This window comes from Molothrus ater, chromosome 2 (genome assembly GCF_012460135.2).
Source record: "Molothrus ater isolate BHLD 08-10-18 breed brown headed cowbird chromosome 2, BPBGC_Mater_1.1, whole genome shotgun sequence".
Taxonomy (NCBI): domain Eukaryota; kingdom Metazoa; phylum Chordata; class Aves; order Passeriformes; family Icteridae; genus Molothrus; species Molothrus ater.
The window spans coordinates 83,714,366-83,730,086 of record NC_050479.2 but is presented as its reverse complement, the minus strand read 5'-3'; the positions used below and the strand labels follow the sequence as shown (position 1 = coordinate 83,730,086).

Below are 15,721 nucleotides of genomic sequence, written 5' to 3'. Positions count from 1 at the left end.
ACTCTGCGGCACTTTGGCTGAGAGCACTCCTGCCCACAGCCCCTGAGGCAGGTGCAGGGCTGGCCCGGGCCAGCGCCGGGCGGCATCACCGCTCGCCGCCCATCGCGCACGTCAGCGCCCTGACGCGAAGAACTACATCTCCCGTCATGCTTCACCCCGAATCACGCACACCGCCTGGGCGCGGCCGCGCGTTGCACCTCGGGAGTTGTAGTCCGTGTTGGCGGCGCCGCGGAAGTGACTCGGCGGTGCCGGGGTGAGCGGGGGCGTGTTGACTTTCCGGGGACGGCGCTCATGGAGGCTCGGGAGTAGCGAGGCGTCTGAGGGGGTTCGCCGGCCGCCGCCATGTTCGGCTGCCTGGTGGCGGGCAGGCTGGTGAGCGCTGCCCGGGCCCGGGCGGGGCCCTCAACCCGCTCGGGGGCGGGGTGGAGCTGCCGCAGGGCCCTGGGCCCCCAGGCAGGGGCTCCGCCTGCCTGGCGCTCGGCTGGCTCCTGCCCCGCGTCCCCACAGGCTGCTGCCTTGTCGAGCGTCCTTGCCGGGAGGCGCTTGCCATCCCCCTGGCAGTGTTGTCTCCTCAGAGACAAGCTGGGAGCTTAAAAGAAGCTTTTTAAGGCTAGATTGTGCCTTGGCTGCAAGGATGTGGCATCTCGGGTAAAGAGGAGGGTATCTTTTGCTCTGGCATTCATTCAGCCATCCTTCTGCTGCCTTTCTCAAGGTCTATTGTATTTCCTATGTGAACAGGTTTCCATGATCCTGGGGTTGTGCCAGCCAGGTGGTCAACAGCCACTTCTTAGTGACTTGGCAACCTCTTCTGCACCCTACTTTCCTCCTACGCACATGGGGAGCGAAGGTATTCTGATCCTGTAGTCCCGGGTGGGATATGTGTTCAGTGCAGGTAGAACAAGACTGTCGTGTCTTTCTGGTAATATTTTTTGCAGTTGTTCTTCTGCTGTGTTTGACTTTTATCTGGCTATTTGCTCTTTAGGCTAGTACGTTCCTCACTTTTTGTTATGTACCACTTTAGGTGTATTTCTGTAAAAGGAAATTCGCAGACAGATGAAGATGAGAAACATGTTAATACTAATAAAGGTTTTGTTCTCTTTAGGTGCAAGCTGCGCCCCAACAAGTGGCTGAAGACAAATTTGTATTTGATTTACCTGACTATGAAAACATCAACCATGTAGTGGTCTTCATGCTGGGAACTATACCTTTTCCAGATGGAATGGGAGGATCTGTCTATTTTTGTTACCCAGACCAGAGTGGGATGGCAGTGTGGCAGCTGCTGGGGTTTGTCACTAATGAGAAGCCAAGTGCCATCTTCAAAATTTCTGGTCTCAAATCCGGTAAGACTGGTAGAACATAGCAGTCGCTGCAACAGATGCGTTCCTGAATACATAAGGGATAAATGTGTGAAGGTTGCTTTGAACAAAAAGCTACTTAAAAAGGTAGCACACTCTGTGTTTTCAGATAGTGTTGAGCAGATGTACTAAAAGCAGCCTGTCATCTTCATGGAAGTCTGTCTGTGTGTTACTGTTCCTTGTGAAGTTGCTGTCTCATCTTCTCTTGTGTGTGGTGTTGATCTGGAAATTCTTCTAAGCAGACTTGATATGTTTTTGTCCTCTGCATAGAGGAAAAATGACCTTGTAACTTCCCTGCCATGTTTTTAGCTGTTTGTCTAGACATGCCAGCAGCATCTTCTTTCAGCTTCCTCTGCTAAGTGGTTGTATTCTTTGTAGCACAGACAGATTTTGCAGGGAGTGGAGCCTGGCAGTGATTTCTGACAGCTGGCACTACCCAGCCAGGGACAGTTGCTCTGTAGAACTGGCCAATAGAGGGTGTCCCCATTGGAAAGCAGCTTTCCAAATGTTTTAGTACTTTTGGCACACTGAGTAGAGTGTGTGTGTGTCTGTGTGTGCGTGTGTTTTCCTAAGTACGAGGGCTGTGCTGTGTGCATTATAAAAATGATGAGACATTCCAATGGCACACCTGTGTTGTATGAAAGGGACAGCTACATCAGTCAAGCAGCTTAAAGTGTTACAGTGGTTAAGTAGTACACAGCTTTTGTAGGTTTGGATGTAGTCTACCTCTTTAACTCAAATTTCTGTTTAATTAAGCGATGAGGTTGCTCTGCTAAAATGCATTCATTCATAACATGGCATTCTTTGTTTTAGGTCAGTCCTGGATGTGGCAGTATGGTTGAGATAAGGGCTTTCAAGCTGCAAAGCAAAATGAATTCTGATCATACACATTCCTCAGAAATTTGGGCTTTCTTCAGAAGAGGGAGCACCTTCCAGAAGGGTTTGGGGGGATGTGGTTTTGTGTATCCCAAAGCTGTGTGCTTAGTGCAACAGTAAAGCATATCACCAGTGCTTTTGGTGTATATTTCTTGTGCTTGAAAGACTCACTGGTGTGTGGTCTCGGACAGTTTTGGAGGAAAATGCATTTTCAGATGCTTTTTGCATGATTAGCTGTAATTTCCTGGTAAGGGCTGCTCTCAAGGAAGAACTCAGTGACATAGCTGAACACATTTGCAGTGCCTTGAGGCACTGCTGTGCTTGATTGGAGCAGCAGAGAGCTCTGCCATTCGCATTGTCTGCAGCTTAGCTCTGACTGTGCACTCAGTCTAAGCTACACAATCTACGTTTCCATGGTCATAAACAATTTTAAGGTGTAGAAGACTACATAACAGAGAGCTGGAATCATTGAGAGACATTACTGCTGCTTGAACTCTGCATTTGGGTTTAATACCAGGTTGAAAGGACCAAGGATGTGTCCCTGTCAGTTCCCTGGGAAGCAGTAGTTGTAGCAGAGTTTCATTTGTTTACATGTAAAGAAGGGGCTTAGAAATGCTCCCTGCCTTGGAATTGAAAGGCTTTTATGTTATGAAGGTGTGGTAGAAATAGAAAACAAACTTTGGGCTTGTATTTTGCACCCTTACTGGGAGTAGGTTCCCAAGTGGGGTAAGAGTTACAGCAGAGGCTTTTCCATACAGACTTTTCTGCTGCCATGCTGTTTATGCTCTAATATCATGTCGGCATTTGAAGCCTACACATGGGTAAGGGTTTTGTTGTGGCTGGGCTGAAAGGTAAAGGGCTCAATCATTGAATTAAAGGTTCAGTGAAGGAAAAGAAATGGGTGGAAAAATACTTTTCTGATAGCAGTTTCTCTGCAGTGATGTAATGTGTTGGAGAGTGTAGGGTCTGAATACAAAAAACTGAGCTTGTATTTCAGTACTGATTAACATTCTCTGCCTTTCTAAGGTTTGGAATGCTAATTGCAAGAGCCAAGCATGGAAAATGTGGAGTGTATTTCTCCTGGTGTAAGGATGGCAATGGATGCTTTTATTTCACACTTTTAGGCAGACATCTTTCCAAGGCCGTGGTTCTGTGGGAGTCCATGTAAAGTGAATGGAATGGATGTGTTTTATTGTTTGTATCATGACTGTCTAAAGTAATCATACATTGTAACAGAGCCTGTTGCTTGAAGATATTACATTTTTATTGAAAAATCAGTTTCTCAGGTGAAGATGTTACAAGATGCAACACTTGTACCAGTTCTGTTGCTGTTGGCATTTTAATAATGAACTTGATACTTGGTTTCTGATAGCTTGTATCAAGCAAGCATCCAACAACAGCAAATGTGAGGTGAAACAGCAATAAAATGGCGTTTCTCAGAAGAGGTTCTAAGTAGCATTTCAGGAGATGAACTCTTTTCTTACTTAGCTTGTGTCAAAGTAACATTTTAATAGGAGTGCTTTACTCATAAGGTAGCACTGTATTGCAGCTGTAGGATCTTGACTAAGGAGCAGCACTTCAATTGAAAAGGGTGCTGAGTTTGTGAGTGCACTTTCTGTAGCGGTTGGCTGTTTGCTTCTTTGTGCCTTGTGTCTCTGCAGAGGAATAGTCAAGTTCCTGAGGTCTTCAGTCCTGATCTCAGTTCAACTTGTCAGACCGTTTTTGCTGGCTAAGTGTTTGACTAAGTGAGATGGTGCTTTTAATCTCCATTAGCCTTTCTGGCAGCTCAAGATAGTGCTGACTGGTCTGCAGGACAGCTCTTGATTTAGCTTCGCTTTCTCCTGCTACTAAGAGGCCAGAGAGTGCTGCTGAAACATTGCCTCTGTGTTAAGAGTGTACTTGACTATTGTGTTCCCACAAACACAGCTGCAGTATTAGTGTTTGCTTACTGATAGCACTCTGGTCCCACAGGCCTTTTCCTGCATTTTCCTTTAGAGATGCTGACAGAAGAGTACATGATTTAAGTGATGCTGCGTGTCTGTCCTTGTTTGCAGAGACTTTGGCAGAAGCTGGGACTGAAAGTATGGGTTGAGAAAGGTCAGAAGTGAGGGCAGAGGGCTGGGATGGTGCCTGTGTTTGTGGCATGCAGTTTGGGGATGGTTCCTTGTTTTCTTTGTGGCACTTGCTAAGTCAGAGACCTCTCTGTTCCATGACTATTTCTTTGACCTTTGCTGCTTTTGGTGGGTTTTAGCAGTACCTGGGGCTGCCCAGCCTTCCCTGAGTCAGAGGGATCATAAACCAGTACTCGCTACTTTTGCAGAGCAGGTTCAGTAGAATGTGGCTTTAATGAGTGAATCAAACTGCAGCAGTGATGCCTATTTCTTGTTTATCTGCAATTGCCCAAATGTGAATTAAAAACTTGGCTCCTGTAGAAAAAGGTTCTACTGTCTTTCACTCACTGATCATATTCCCTCTTTCCGTTTACTTCAGAGGGAGCTGTAAAGTCATGTTTTTTCTGGTTTTTAAAAATTTCCTAATGATCTGTTGTGCTTTTTAAATGTACCAGTCACACTGTTCTATCTGTTGTACTTGTGTGTACTTTTGCCTGTGCTTGGACTGTGATTTTTCTGCATTTCCTGGGACAGGGAGATCCCTCTGGTGGGTGCTGGGGAATGCCTTCTATGGGAGAAACACAGTGGTTGAAGTTGCACAGCCTTTACGTGTGTGTCAGACCTAACGTGCGCTGTTCGTGGTGCTTTCAGGGAAGGGAAGTCAACACCCCTTTGGTGCCATGAACCTCCCACAGACACCAACAGTGGCTCAGATTGGAATCTCAGTGGAACTGCTGGAGAACCTGGCCCAGCAGACTCCTGTTGCAAGTGCTGCTGTGTCATCAGTAGATTCATTCACAGAGGTAGCCTGGACTTTCCGTTTTCTCTTTCTGTGGAAGTCTCAAGAATTGAGCCTCTGAAACACTAATTGGGGAGTGGGTAGGGGATGCTGCTGGTGGTGGCAGTAGGATTGTAAGCAACATAATAATTGTCAAATCATTTGGTTGGGTGCCTTGATACTATGAAATTGCTTTTTCTTACACTGAAAAACTGTCTTCTGTAGAAGACTGGAATTTTCATCCTCAGTGACATGAGGCCAAGAGATTCACTTGTGTCAGTTTCACTCTACTCTAAAGTTATTTATATACTTCTTATAGGAGCAGCTATGACTAAATACATGTAAGAGAGAGTGGATCTTTGGTGATTTGTAGGTGCTGAAACTTCAGTACTTAGACTTGCAGGAATGGTCAAAAATTATTCACAAGTTAAGGCAAATGTGGGTATGGATGCAGAGAGATATTCAGGTGTACCACTTTCCCTGGAGAAATCCTTCTGATGTTGCTCTGCAGAACTACAGAATTATGCCCTTTCCCACAGAATGGGGTTTTTTTTTGTTTTTCCCCACTGCCTTCTCTGTGGATCAGGCCTTGGGCTACAATGTGCCATTTTTTAATGGCCAGCCTGTCCATTAGTTTGAACCTCTGGAAATCCTCAACCAGCTCTGGCAGTTAGTTGGCAGTCTGAGAGCAGTCCCAGGCAAGCTAGACCTGCATAGTGGGTCTTGATTTCCCTAACACTGATGGCTCTGGCATTTTCTTTCAGCATTTCAGCAGTTGCTGAGGCTTTTCTTCAGGCCTTTTTTACCTTCTCACTTTCCTTCCAGGTGCTTGCTGAGACTGGTAATTGTGTAGTAATTGCACAGTAATCCTGATACTGTAGCTGATGTTCTTTGGCAGTTTATACACATTGTAGGTCCAAATAGGTAATGTTTCTTGCAGAAAGTTACCATGATTAGGAGTTGACCAACAGCTGTCTTTGTATAGTACAGTTAATTGGGCTTTTCTGGAGTTGTTAGGGCCTAATGACACCTAAATAATATTTCTGATTCCACAAATATTTATTACAGCAGTAATTAAAGTTAGGAGGAATAATGTGCCACATCAGGTCATTTGCAAGGTGGCTCATGGATTTTTCTGGCAGTAGTATTTAAAGAAAAAGAACCACCTCATGACTGCATAACATTTTTACAAATGTTATTCTCAGTTAAGTGAATTTTTCTGTTGAAAAAGAGCAGCATCCAACTCTGAGCATCTTAACTGAAATTGTAATTGCCTTCAAGGAATGCAGTTGACTCAAAGGGTGAAGTACTGCTTACTCCTACAAAGAAAATGTGTGAGGTCAAAGTGGAAGGAAACCTTTGCAGGAGTAGATTGCAGAGGAAGGGCATATATGACTGGGAACATATTTGTGAATAATTAATAGCTTTCATTTAATATTTGACATCAGCTCTTTGGAACTGCTACATTATAGCAATAAAAGTGTTTTTTTAATGGCAAAATCATCTGTTGCTACCCAAAGTTATGCAGTTGATCTCCTATTACATTTTTAGTAAGATTTATATGATTGAATATGTCTTTTTTATGTGTATAAACATATATAAAAAAGAAGTAGGACAAAACCATTGAGTTCTGCATGTGAGTGAGGGTAGGGTTCTGGGATATGATTTCTTCTGCTCTTTTTGTCAGAAGGGAGCACAAGACTGCATTTATTAACTCAGGCTCTGTTTTGTTTTCTTGTATCATTTCTGTCTGAAATTTTCTATATGATCAAAGCAAAGCATAACTTTTTTTTCCTTTTTTTTTTAATAGAGGAAATAAGGAGGTACTGTATACTTGTATATTTGTAGGCTTGCTGGGAATGTCCTACACCCTTATCCTCTGCACACGGGGCTTACTATTCCTTGGCCTCTCTTTCACTCTTTTCTTTCCTAGTCCTACAGTTTAGGAGTGCCCTGTGCATCCTTTAGGTGCTTTCCCCACAAGATCTTGTGGTAAAAGATGCCAGGACAGCAGCCCTTCTGTGGGGAATGCTAAAGGAAATTGCCCTGTCACTGGAGTCTGATGTGCTGTAAATAGCTTGCAGCCTTTTCCAATAGTTTAACAAGTGTTTTTCTGGGAGCTGGAATGGCAGCTTTGGCCCAGTCTGGAGTTCTTCTGATTATTCGGTTTGGAGGAGAGGGACAGCTCTTGTCACTGCATCACTTTGTCACACAAACAGAAAATGTTCTTCCCAAAGCTGTTTGTCCAGTTGGATGAAACTGAGCAGGGAGAGGGCAAGTGAAGATTCTTCAAATGATTTCTGGATGCCAGATGGATCTGAGGGCAAGACTGAAGCTTAGGATGTTTGATCATTGTCTGTGGACCTACTACATCCACTTTCCGACTGTGTTTTAGATGACAATGATGAAGTAATGACAAAATTACTTCATGTAGGAGCTGTATATCTTAAACTTTTGCACAAAAATTCAAATTGAAGAAAGAACTTCCTTAAAATATCTCTTCTTTTTTTTTCAGTTCACTCAGAAGATGTTGGATAACTTCTATAACTTTGCTTCCTCGTTTGCTGTCACTCAGGCACAGATGACCCCAAATCCTTCTGAAGCTTTCATTCCTGCAAATGTAGTTCTGAAATGGTAATGGCAGTGATCTCTAGTAACAAATGGGGTTTTTTTCTAGGCATTAGACCATCATTTCTAAGCACTGAACTATTGTCATGCTATTCAGTGAGATGATGCAGAAGTGTTTAAAATTGTTGTTGTTTATTGCTAGTATAGAGAGGTCCTGCCCACTGTTTTTATATTTATTTGTCAGCTTTTTTTTTTGTTAGAAAAGTGCTATGCAACCAATGAAACTTTTTTGGTTCTAAAAGGGTTGCTTTTAACATATGTGCATTTGTACTGTGTTGCTGATAATGCAAATGCTCTGGAGCTGTGGGAAGACAGAGCACACTGATAGTTGTCAATTTATGCTTATTTGTTTTATTTGGTCTCTTCCTAGACATAGTTCCAGCATAGTTGCCTTACTTAAGAATATGTGAGAGGTGATGAAATCATGTTACTAGTTGACCTGGTTCTGTCACCAAGATCCTTGAGTGTAAATACACAAGTCCTTCTGGGAGTTGTTTTCCAGGGACTAGTTTAATAACTGTCTGGGGATAGCCTGTGTAGTCTGGAGATAAATTGTGAATGGCAGGCAATACTTTAGGTTATCTGAAAATGTCTTTCCTATCAGTTTGGCCTTATTTATTTAGCCTCTGCAGTATTAACCTAAGCCCTTTTTAATCACTGTTTGAGACTATCTGAATACAGTTTTATCATTGGTAAGATCTCATGAATATGCAAGCAGTTGATGAGAGCCCTGTGTATTGTTTGGGAGTGTAATTTGATGCAGATGCCTTGTGTTTAGAAGGTAACTACAAACTCCATGAACTGTATGTGAGTAGGGTCTCTGATGTGACTGGTGAGTGCCTGGGTGAGGCTGAATTGGTTTAAAACCCTTCAGTCTTTTCTCACTTAAGCTGGGCTATGAACTATGAGGTATAGGAGAACATTTTGTGGTTTCCTTTATTTCATTGGCAGTATCTTTTGATTCCTTAGATTTTGGGTTTGTGAGGATTAAAAGGGGGGTTTTAACTTTTGTGGCTCAAAGCCTATACGCTTCTCTATTTTTTTTTTTCTTGTAGAAAGGCACAGAAAATGTATATTTTGTCTGTTTCTTCACTGTGTGTCAACAGTGAATTCTGATGCTGTTTGTTTATGGTTTGCTTGGTTTTGTGAGTATGAAAATTGAAATTAGGACAGCATGTGTGCATACATGTTTGCCTTATATGTTAGAGAATTACATTTCCCTATTTGATTTTACTAAAACATTACCATCCAGCCTCAGATTCATACATTCATTCATGATTTCCTAGCCCAAAAATGCTATGCATAAAACAGTCACTTATAATTCATGGACTTGTTTAAGTTGGAACAGACCTTTAAGATGGAGTCCAACCATTCACCTCCTGCTGCCAAGTGCACCACAAACCCAGGGCTGATAAAACATGTCCACGTGTCTTTTAAACACCACCAAGGACGGTGGCTCCACCACTTCCAGTGCTTGACAACCCCGTCAGTGAAGAAAATTTTCCTCTTGTCAAATCTAAATTAACTTACAATTTTACTAAGCTTGGATGACTCTCCTCTGGGATACTGCTTTAATGAAATTCATCTTGGTGAAATACACAACTCTAACTGCAAATATACTAGATATGCAAATGGACTTGTGATTTCCTGGTGTGAAGTAGATGTTGTTTATCATGTTCTCTGCATAGACTAAATTATTTGTACCCTTTTTTAAAAACACGATTTTATATGCAGGAGCTGTTATTTTTTGTTGGTTTTTTTAATTTTTCTAGGTATGAAAACTTCCAGAGACGTCTGACACAGAACCCTCTCTTCTGGAAAACATAAGCTTAAATTCTGTCATTTGGGGTTCTTTCTAAAGTGTTACCTGAAAGATGCATCAAGTAACTCTACTGAAGATTTTCGTGGGGGAGGAAAGCAAAAACCCAAACAACGATTAGTCTAAATAGACAAACTAGTAACTTTTATATTACTCTTGAACAGTATTTAAAATTAAAATCGATGAAAATGACTAGTCTGCATGTTGGTTTATTTAATTGAAGTGCTTGGCTGCATCAAGAAATCAGTGTTCCATGTAGAAATACTTCTTTGAAATTGCATTTAAAGTGGAAAAAATTACAAGTTGAAAAATGGCAGCACTGTGTCATACTTGTGTGGTGCTTTGGGGTGTTGTATACAAACTGAATGCAGATTTTTCCTTCTTTACCTCATTTGAAGGGTAACCAAGCAACTGTGAATATGCTGATGGTTTTCCTGCTGGTACTTGCACTGTAAGTTCTTCCATTTTGTGGACAACCAATATTCTTGTCCCAGCTCATATAAATTGTACAGCAGTATTTCCCTCTTAGGCAGTAAGACACTATTGAGCTTAATCTTGGAGTACCTATCTTTAACTTTTCCTGTATGAAAATGTAATGAAGAGGAATCTTTGGGAACTTTGGCTGTGCTAGAATTATTCCCAGTAATAAGAGAGTAAAATCTTGTTTCTCTTAGAAACAGACGTGGGGTGTCTGATAAGGAAGGCTGTCACATTTGTTCATAAAGCCATAGGATTTTGGCATGGTCTGAGTGGTTCTCATGACCAGTGCAGTTTCTGCTGGTGCCACACGTACCCAGGTATCTCATAGGTAAGGTCCAGCTGGCCCTTCTGTTCACTAAATTAGCTTGATCAGAAATACTATTTTGAGCAATATATCTTGCTTTTGTAAGTTACTTTCTATAACCAAGGAATAAGATTTGTTCCCAAACCACTGGCATGAAAATAAAAGTTTTTACTGGTTTCATTGACTGGGGAATGAAGCCTTTAAGGAATCCTTTATCAAGTCAAGTCAGCCTTAGGTACACTTGTCCTGAGAACAGAAACTCAGTCCTTCGAACGTGCCCAGTGACATCCTGTGTCATTTCTGCCTCAGCTTAAAATGGACTCTTCCCTCACATAAAAGCAGAGGGACTCAAGGAATAAAAGGAATGAGCTCAACCCAGAAGAGGAGGAAAACAGACTGATGAAACCCAGGAAAGCTGTTATAAGCTTTTGAAAAGTAAAACTAATTCTCCCCCAGGTAATTTACGGACAAAGCTCAGGGTTATTTCCTAGAAGCCATGGCACAGATGCAAGACCTGAAAAATTTGGGCTGCCTGCTTGACTCAAGCCTTAATTTTCTTAAAGACACATTTGTAGGCCAAATGTCTGTAGAGAAGCAGCAACAAGGGAACTTAGCAGAGGCCCAGGCTGAACTTCCTCATGAGAATGGGTCATTGAGATTATTCTGTGTCCCCTGTCAAATTCTGCTGTAGGATGTGGTAGTTTTGTCACACAGGTGGCAGATGCCTCACATAGCTGGTGATAAAAGTGCATCAGACAAGACAAGAGGAACCAAATGGAAGTTGGGAGTGGTCATTGCTCAGCTTCTCACACTTTTAAGGAAGGATCTGGCTGGTGTGGAAATAAGTAATTAACACTTCACAAGCCATTGCAAGGCATCAGGAGTTAGGGAATATGTGTCTACATGATGTAGCAAACTCACTCCATCAGCACAATTTAATTACCAAAGGAGTGATTTATTTGTAAGAAAAAGAGGTACTAGCTACAACTTCACCTGACTGGCCAGAGCTGCCCTCTATGAAATAATCCTCATGTCACTACTCCTTGTTGCAATTCTCTATGGCCCTCACTGTCATGGTTTGGTGAAGAGCACGTCACAGAATGAATGGTATTTAAACCCAAGGGCCCTGTTCGGGCACAGGCTGTCACTCTGCTGCTCACTCTTCTCTCTACTAGTCATAACAAGCTACTTCTGTTCTGACCAAAGCTGCATTCTGGTTATTCCAGATGCTGGTGGGATTGTTGTTTGGGCTTCAGGAAGCCAGACAGGCCAGACTAGACCATGTGGGTGGGGTCACTAAGTCCAGCATGAGTCCTGTGGCTGCTCTTACCCCTGTTCCAGTCATTAGGGCTGTAAATGAAAGTATGTATTTATATGGGGTTTGAATAATTCAATAGTATAGGTTAAGAACTTCTCCCAGTGCTATAGCCACTGTGGGTTCAGCAGGTGTCTCTGAGCTCACTGAATGTAGCACATGCTTGAGAGCATCAGTGTAAATTACTTTTCTTTCCTGCTGTGATTGAGCTTATAGAATAGAAACTCACAGAGGGAACAGTCTATCCCCCTTCAGTATCAGTATTTTGCCTTTCACAGCTGCTATGAAAGTAAGAACTGATTCATTCATACAGGTCGTGTGGATGGCCAGACTGTGCTTCTCAAGCATAAGTGCTTTTTCTTTCTCAGCTTTGAAGCGTAGGATTAGGGTGGGTGAGTTTCACTAGCTCTGTGAGATCCTATCATATGATCACTAGTTAGGATGCTTGAGGAAATAGGCATTCAGTTTGTCTAAGGAAATTTAATTTAGGAAACCCCAGGGTTTTCTAACCTGTCTCCCAACAATGCTTATCTCAACATTGTGGTTTTAAAATGGAAGAACAGGATTATAGGAAAAAGATCTGAGGAGAAACAAAGATACATACATTCAGCTATTTTGCCTTTAACATATTTTTATATACATATATATATATATATATATAGCCATATATACACATTTACTTTTTTTTCTCCACACACAAAATACTAAAATTCCTTTCCCCAGGTATAGCCAGAGGTAATAGTAACAACCTCAATGTAATACAAATTATTTTGTAATGATCCTCCTACATTTAGAGTAATTTTCCTATTCCCACTTTCTAGATATTAGGGAGTTCAGGTTTTAAAGAAAAAGTGTGAAAAAAAAATACTGTCTACTGATCGTTAGGCTTTGAGGCTAAACCTACCCTTCCATGCCACACTCATAACCGTGACGGGGTAGATATATTTCCCTCCATTTTGGGACATTTTCCCAATTGTTCTCCTTTCCAAGGCAACAGGAATTGTTAGAGTGGGGATTCTTGTCACAAAGGCCCTACCTGTTTCTACATCTGCCCTCACCACCATGCCCAGAGAAGAATTTAAAAATACAGGAAGCAATAAAGAGCATATATTGCTGCTGGCTTATACAGAAACAGGTGCAAAATTCATAGCAAGGAGTCAAAATTCTAATTATGCACAGGATTTGTTTATTTGTTTTCTAAAAGTTGCTTCATTTGTTCATTGTAAATATTTTTCTGACACAGCTCATGGTGACAGCAAAGCATTCTCAGGTGAACCTAACTGTGTCTGTAGCACCTGCAGAGGAAGTTAATTCTTTGACTTTTAGTCATGGAACTCCCCAACTCTGACTTTAGCTAGAGCTCCCCAATTCAATCAGTGGTGAAACATAAGCATGAAATGCACCAGAGATAACAAGCACTCCTACCTATACTAGGAAGGGCAAATTTGATCCATATTAACATGAAATTTTTTTGGCTTAACATTAAAAGCGTCAAGAAGAACCTGATTTAAAACTGCATTGTGGTAACGTTCTTTATTCATTCACCACCAGATGGAGCATCACCCCAGGAAATAGGACCATACTCTGAGAAGAGAGACCTTTTAAGTGAACCACTGATTTAACAATCAGGAATCTGTTTTCTATTTCTGCTTCCAGCTGTGGTGCAAACGTTCTTGCTGTCTGTGGGGAAAGTCTCTGCCTAAAAGTTAGAACTGTAGTCCAAGCCTACCATTTATGCAATTTCTAAGTGTCTAAAAGTTGGTAGAATGAGATGGGCTGCCAGATACCTCTACTCTTCAGCTTTTTTTTTATCTCTTCAGGGAAATACTCAGTGCGCAATAACTGAGGGAATCAGCAACCTTCAAATTTTAGTATGCTCTTCATGCAAAATTCATGAAGAAAAGACACCTATAACAACACTTGCAGCCTCAGAAAGAGTTTTCTGACTGTTTTGACTGTACTGCAGTTAGACTCTTTCTGACTGTTTTGACTGTACTGCAGTTACTCATCAGCCTGACTTTACCTCTCCCTCACCTGTCTTGAGATGGGAACAGAAGGAGTCAATTACAGAATTTGCCAAAGAACAGACCTCAAGGTGGCCTGAAGACACTGGAGTAAACTACATGTTCTTTCAGGCTACTTTTGGTAGGTTTCTCCAATACTAGGGTTAAACCACACTTCTATTGCTGAAAAATTTAGGCACTGGTGCTCTTAAGGTAAGTTTCACAAAAGTATACATTAAAAGGTTAAAAAGTTTTGGAAAATATTAAAGTCTTCTTTAAATTCTTTTGCAATGATTATAACTCTAATAGCTCTGTATCTTCCAGAAGACACACAATAATTTTAATCTTTCTCCTTTTTTTAGTCTAGAAGTAGGCAACTGTAGGAAGAAAACACTCTAATGAAATAAACACCTAAGTTTTATATCCATTTGAGCTTTATCAGTCTGCTTGTTGACAGAGACTTTTCTCCCCTGTTGTGTATTTTCAAAATATTATTAATTCTACATGCAGATGGGGCTGACTGTTGTAAAGAATTTTTTCTCCCCTTGGCACGTTACAGCTTTACTTACACAAGTACTTCCCTTCATTATCCAATTTCAGCTCCATCCAGGTTTCTCAGGGCAAAGCTCCTGGAACATTTGTCTGCATTTTAAGAGGACAGTCTTCAGCACATTCCTAAGTTAATACAAAAGTTAAAGCTGACCCTAACTTTGTTCAGCCTCTTTCCAGTCAAGCACCACCCTTCCTTTCCTTCCTCTCCAACAGAGCAGCTCATTTGTCAGAATGTACCACTTATGTCCCAAAACACCCATGGCTGAGAAATCCTTACTGCTTTTGTATCCCAATTCACTCTCAGCCCCTGCCATGGGAAAACACAGAAGATGGTCTAATGCCATGCTACTGTAAAGCATTTGCAAAGGCTAAGTGGCACCAGCCTCCAACCCAAGCGTTCCTAGTACAGCTAACTCAATCAAAGCTCTTTCCTTGAGGCTGCAGGAAGCCTGAGCACTCCCACTGCCTTTCTGGAGTGCTCTCCCAACCACACCCCAGCCCCATAATTTTTCAGACTCTGCCAACCCCTCATACTTTCCACAGCATGATCTATGATGTCTATGGACCACTGCTGTTGGGTAAACACTGGCTCGTACTATGCCAGCAGTTCTGTAAGTGCAGGAAGTTAAAACACTTTCTCCAGGCTCCAGTCTCACCTGTCTCCAGCAGCTGATCTGTGTTCAACTCTGCAGGAATTTCAGCTTCCTCCCTCCGGTACTCGGGCTTCTACATGGTTCTGCCCAATTCTGGTTTTACACTTGGCTTCCTGACCATGTCCTCTTGACCAGACACTCATAGGCACAAGAAAGACCATACCGGCCATGTGGCTTGTGCAAGAAAAACAAGGTCCAAAATCCAGCTCAATTAAATACTTGTTTTGGATGGACCTGTGGTACTACTGCACTTCCCCAGTAGTAAGATCAAGGATTTAAAAGAGGAAAAAAGAAAAACAATTATATATTACAGACTAAAATTTGTCAACTGCTTGTCAGTCCATTGTTCTGGGCCTCATTTTTTTCAGGTTTCCAAGGACACAAATTAAAACTAGTATAGTCATATTACTTCCAACTGCACAGGTAGTTTATCTAACTAGAGCATTTACAAGCTTCCCAAACTGTAACAAACAGAAAAAAGCAATATCTTGAAAGATGAAAAGTTAGATACACACTTAAGAAGTCAGCAGCAGACAGGACTACTTAATCTACTGATCAGAAAGGCACCATAATACTAACAATGACAGTGTAATTGTATTTACATCATAACTCAAAACATTCTTCTCAAGTAATATGCTATGTTAAAGGATAAAGGCAGGGAAAGGGAAAAAAAGTATGTAAATGGTTCAGCCTCAATAAATGTTATTTACTTCCTCATTCATGTGCACACAGCTACTGAGCAATGTCCTGGACCACTTTCTTAACAGAGACACGAGCATTTCAGCTACCTGCTGACAAAATACACACAAGTTTTGAACACAGATTATCACTGCTAATCATTTCTGCC

At 41.7% G+C, this 15,721-nt stretch overlaps 1 protein-coding gene across 4 annotated transcripts; it reads left to right on the top strand.

Annotated features, from left to right (window-relative positions):
• The first annotated feature begins 267 nt into the window (after positions 1–267).
• HIKESHI (heat shock protein nuclear import factor hikeshi) lies at positions 268–9,883 on the top strand. Of its 4 annotated transcripts, none has more exons than XM_036380095.1 (6): positions 268–372; positions 739–847; positions 1,103–1,340; positions 4,994–5,145; positions 7,636–7,754; positions 9,521–9,883. In XM_036380095.1, exons 3-6 carry the CDS (start codon positions 1,190–1,192, stop codon positions 9,573–9,575), a joined length of 477 nt encoding a protein of 158 aa, XP_036235988.1. In that variant the 5' UTR covers positions 268–372; positions 739–847; positions 1,103–1,189; the 3' UTR covers positions 9,576–9,883. The 4 variants fall into 4 exon arrangements, with proteins under 4 accessions (XP_036235988.1, XP_036235978.1, XP_036236006.1 ...); XM_036380113.2 differs by lacking the exon at positions 268–372 and adding an exon at positions 408–648; XM_036380085.2 differs by lacking the exon at positions 739–847 and having other exon boundaries at positions 277–372.
• Positions 9,884–15,721: the final 5,838 nt, after the last annotated feature.

What these genes read in the sequence shown, in the direction of transcription:
- HIKESHI (XM_036380085.2), top strand. Translation starts at nt 343, where the DNA reads ATGTTCGGCTGCCTGGTGGCGGGCAGGCTG. An exon ending in GCCTGGTGGCGGGCAGGCTG is followed by an intron (nt 373 to 1,102) that starts GTGAGCGCTGCC and finishes TGTTCTCTTTAG; the next exon opens with GTGCAAGCTGCGCCCCAACA. An exon ending in AATTTCTGGTCTCAAATCCG is followed by an intron (nt 1,341 to 4,993) that starts GTAAGACTGGTA and finishes TGGTGCTTTCAG; the next exon opens with GGAAGGGAAGTCAACACCCC.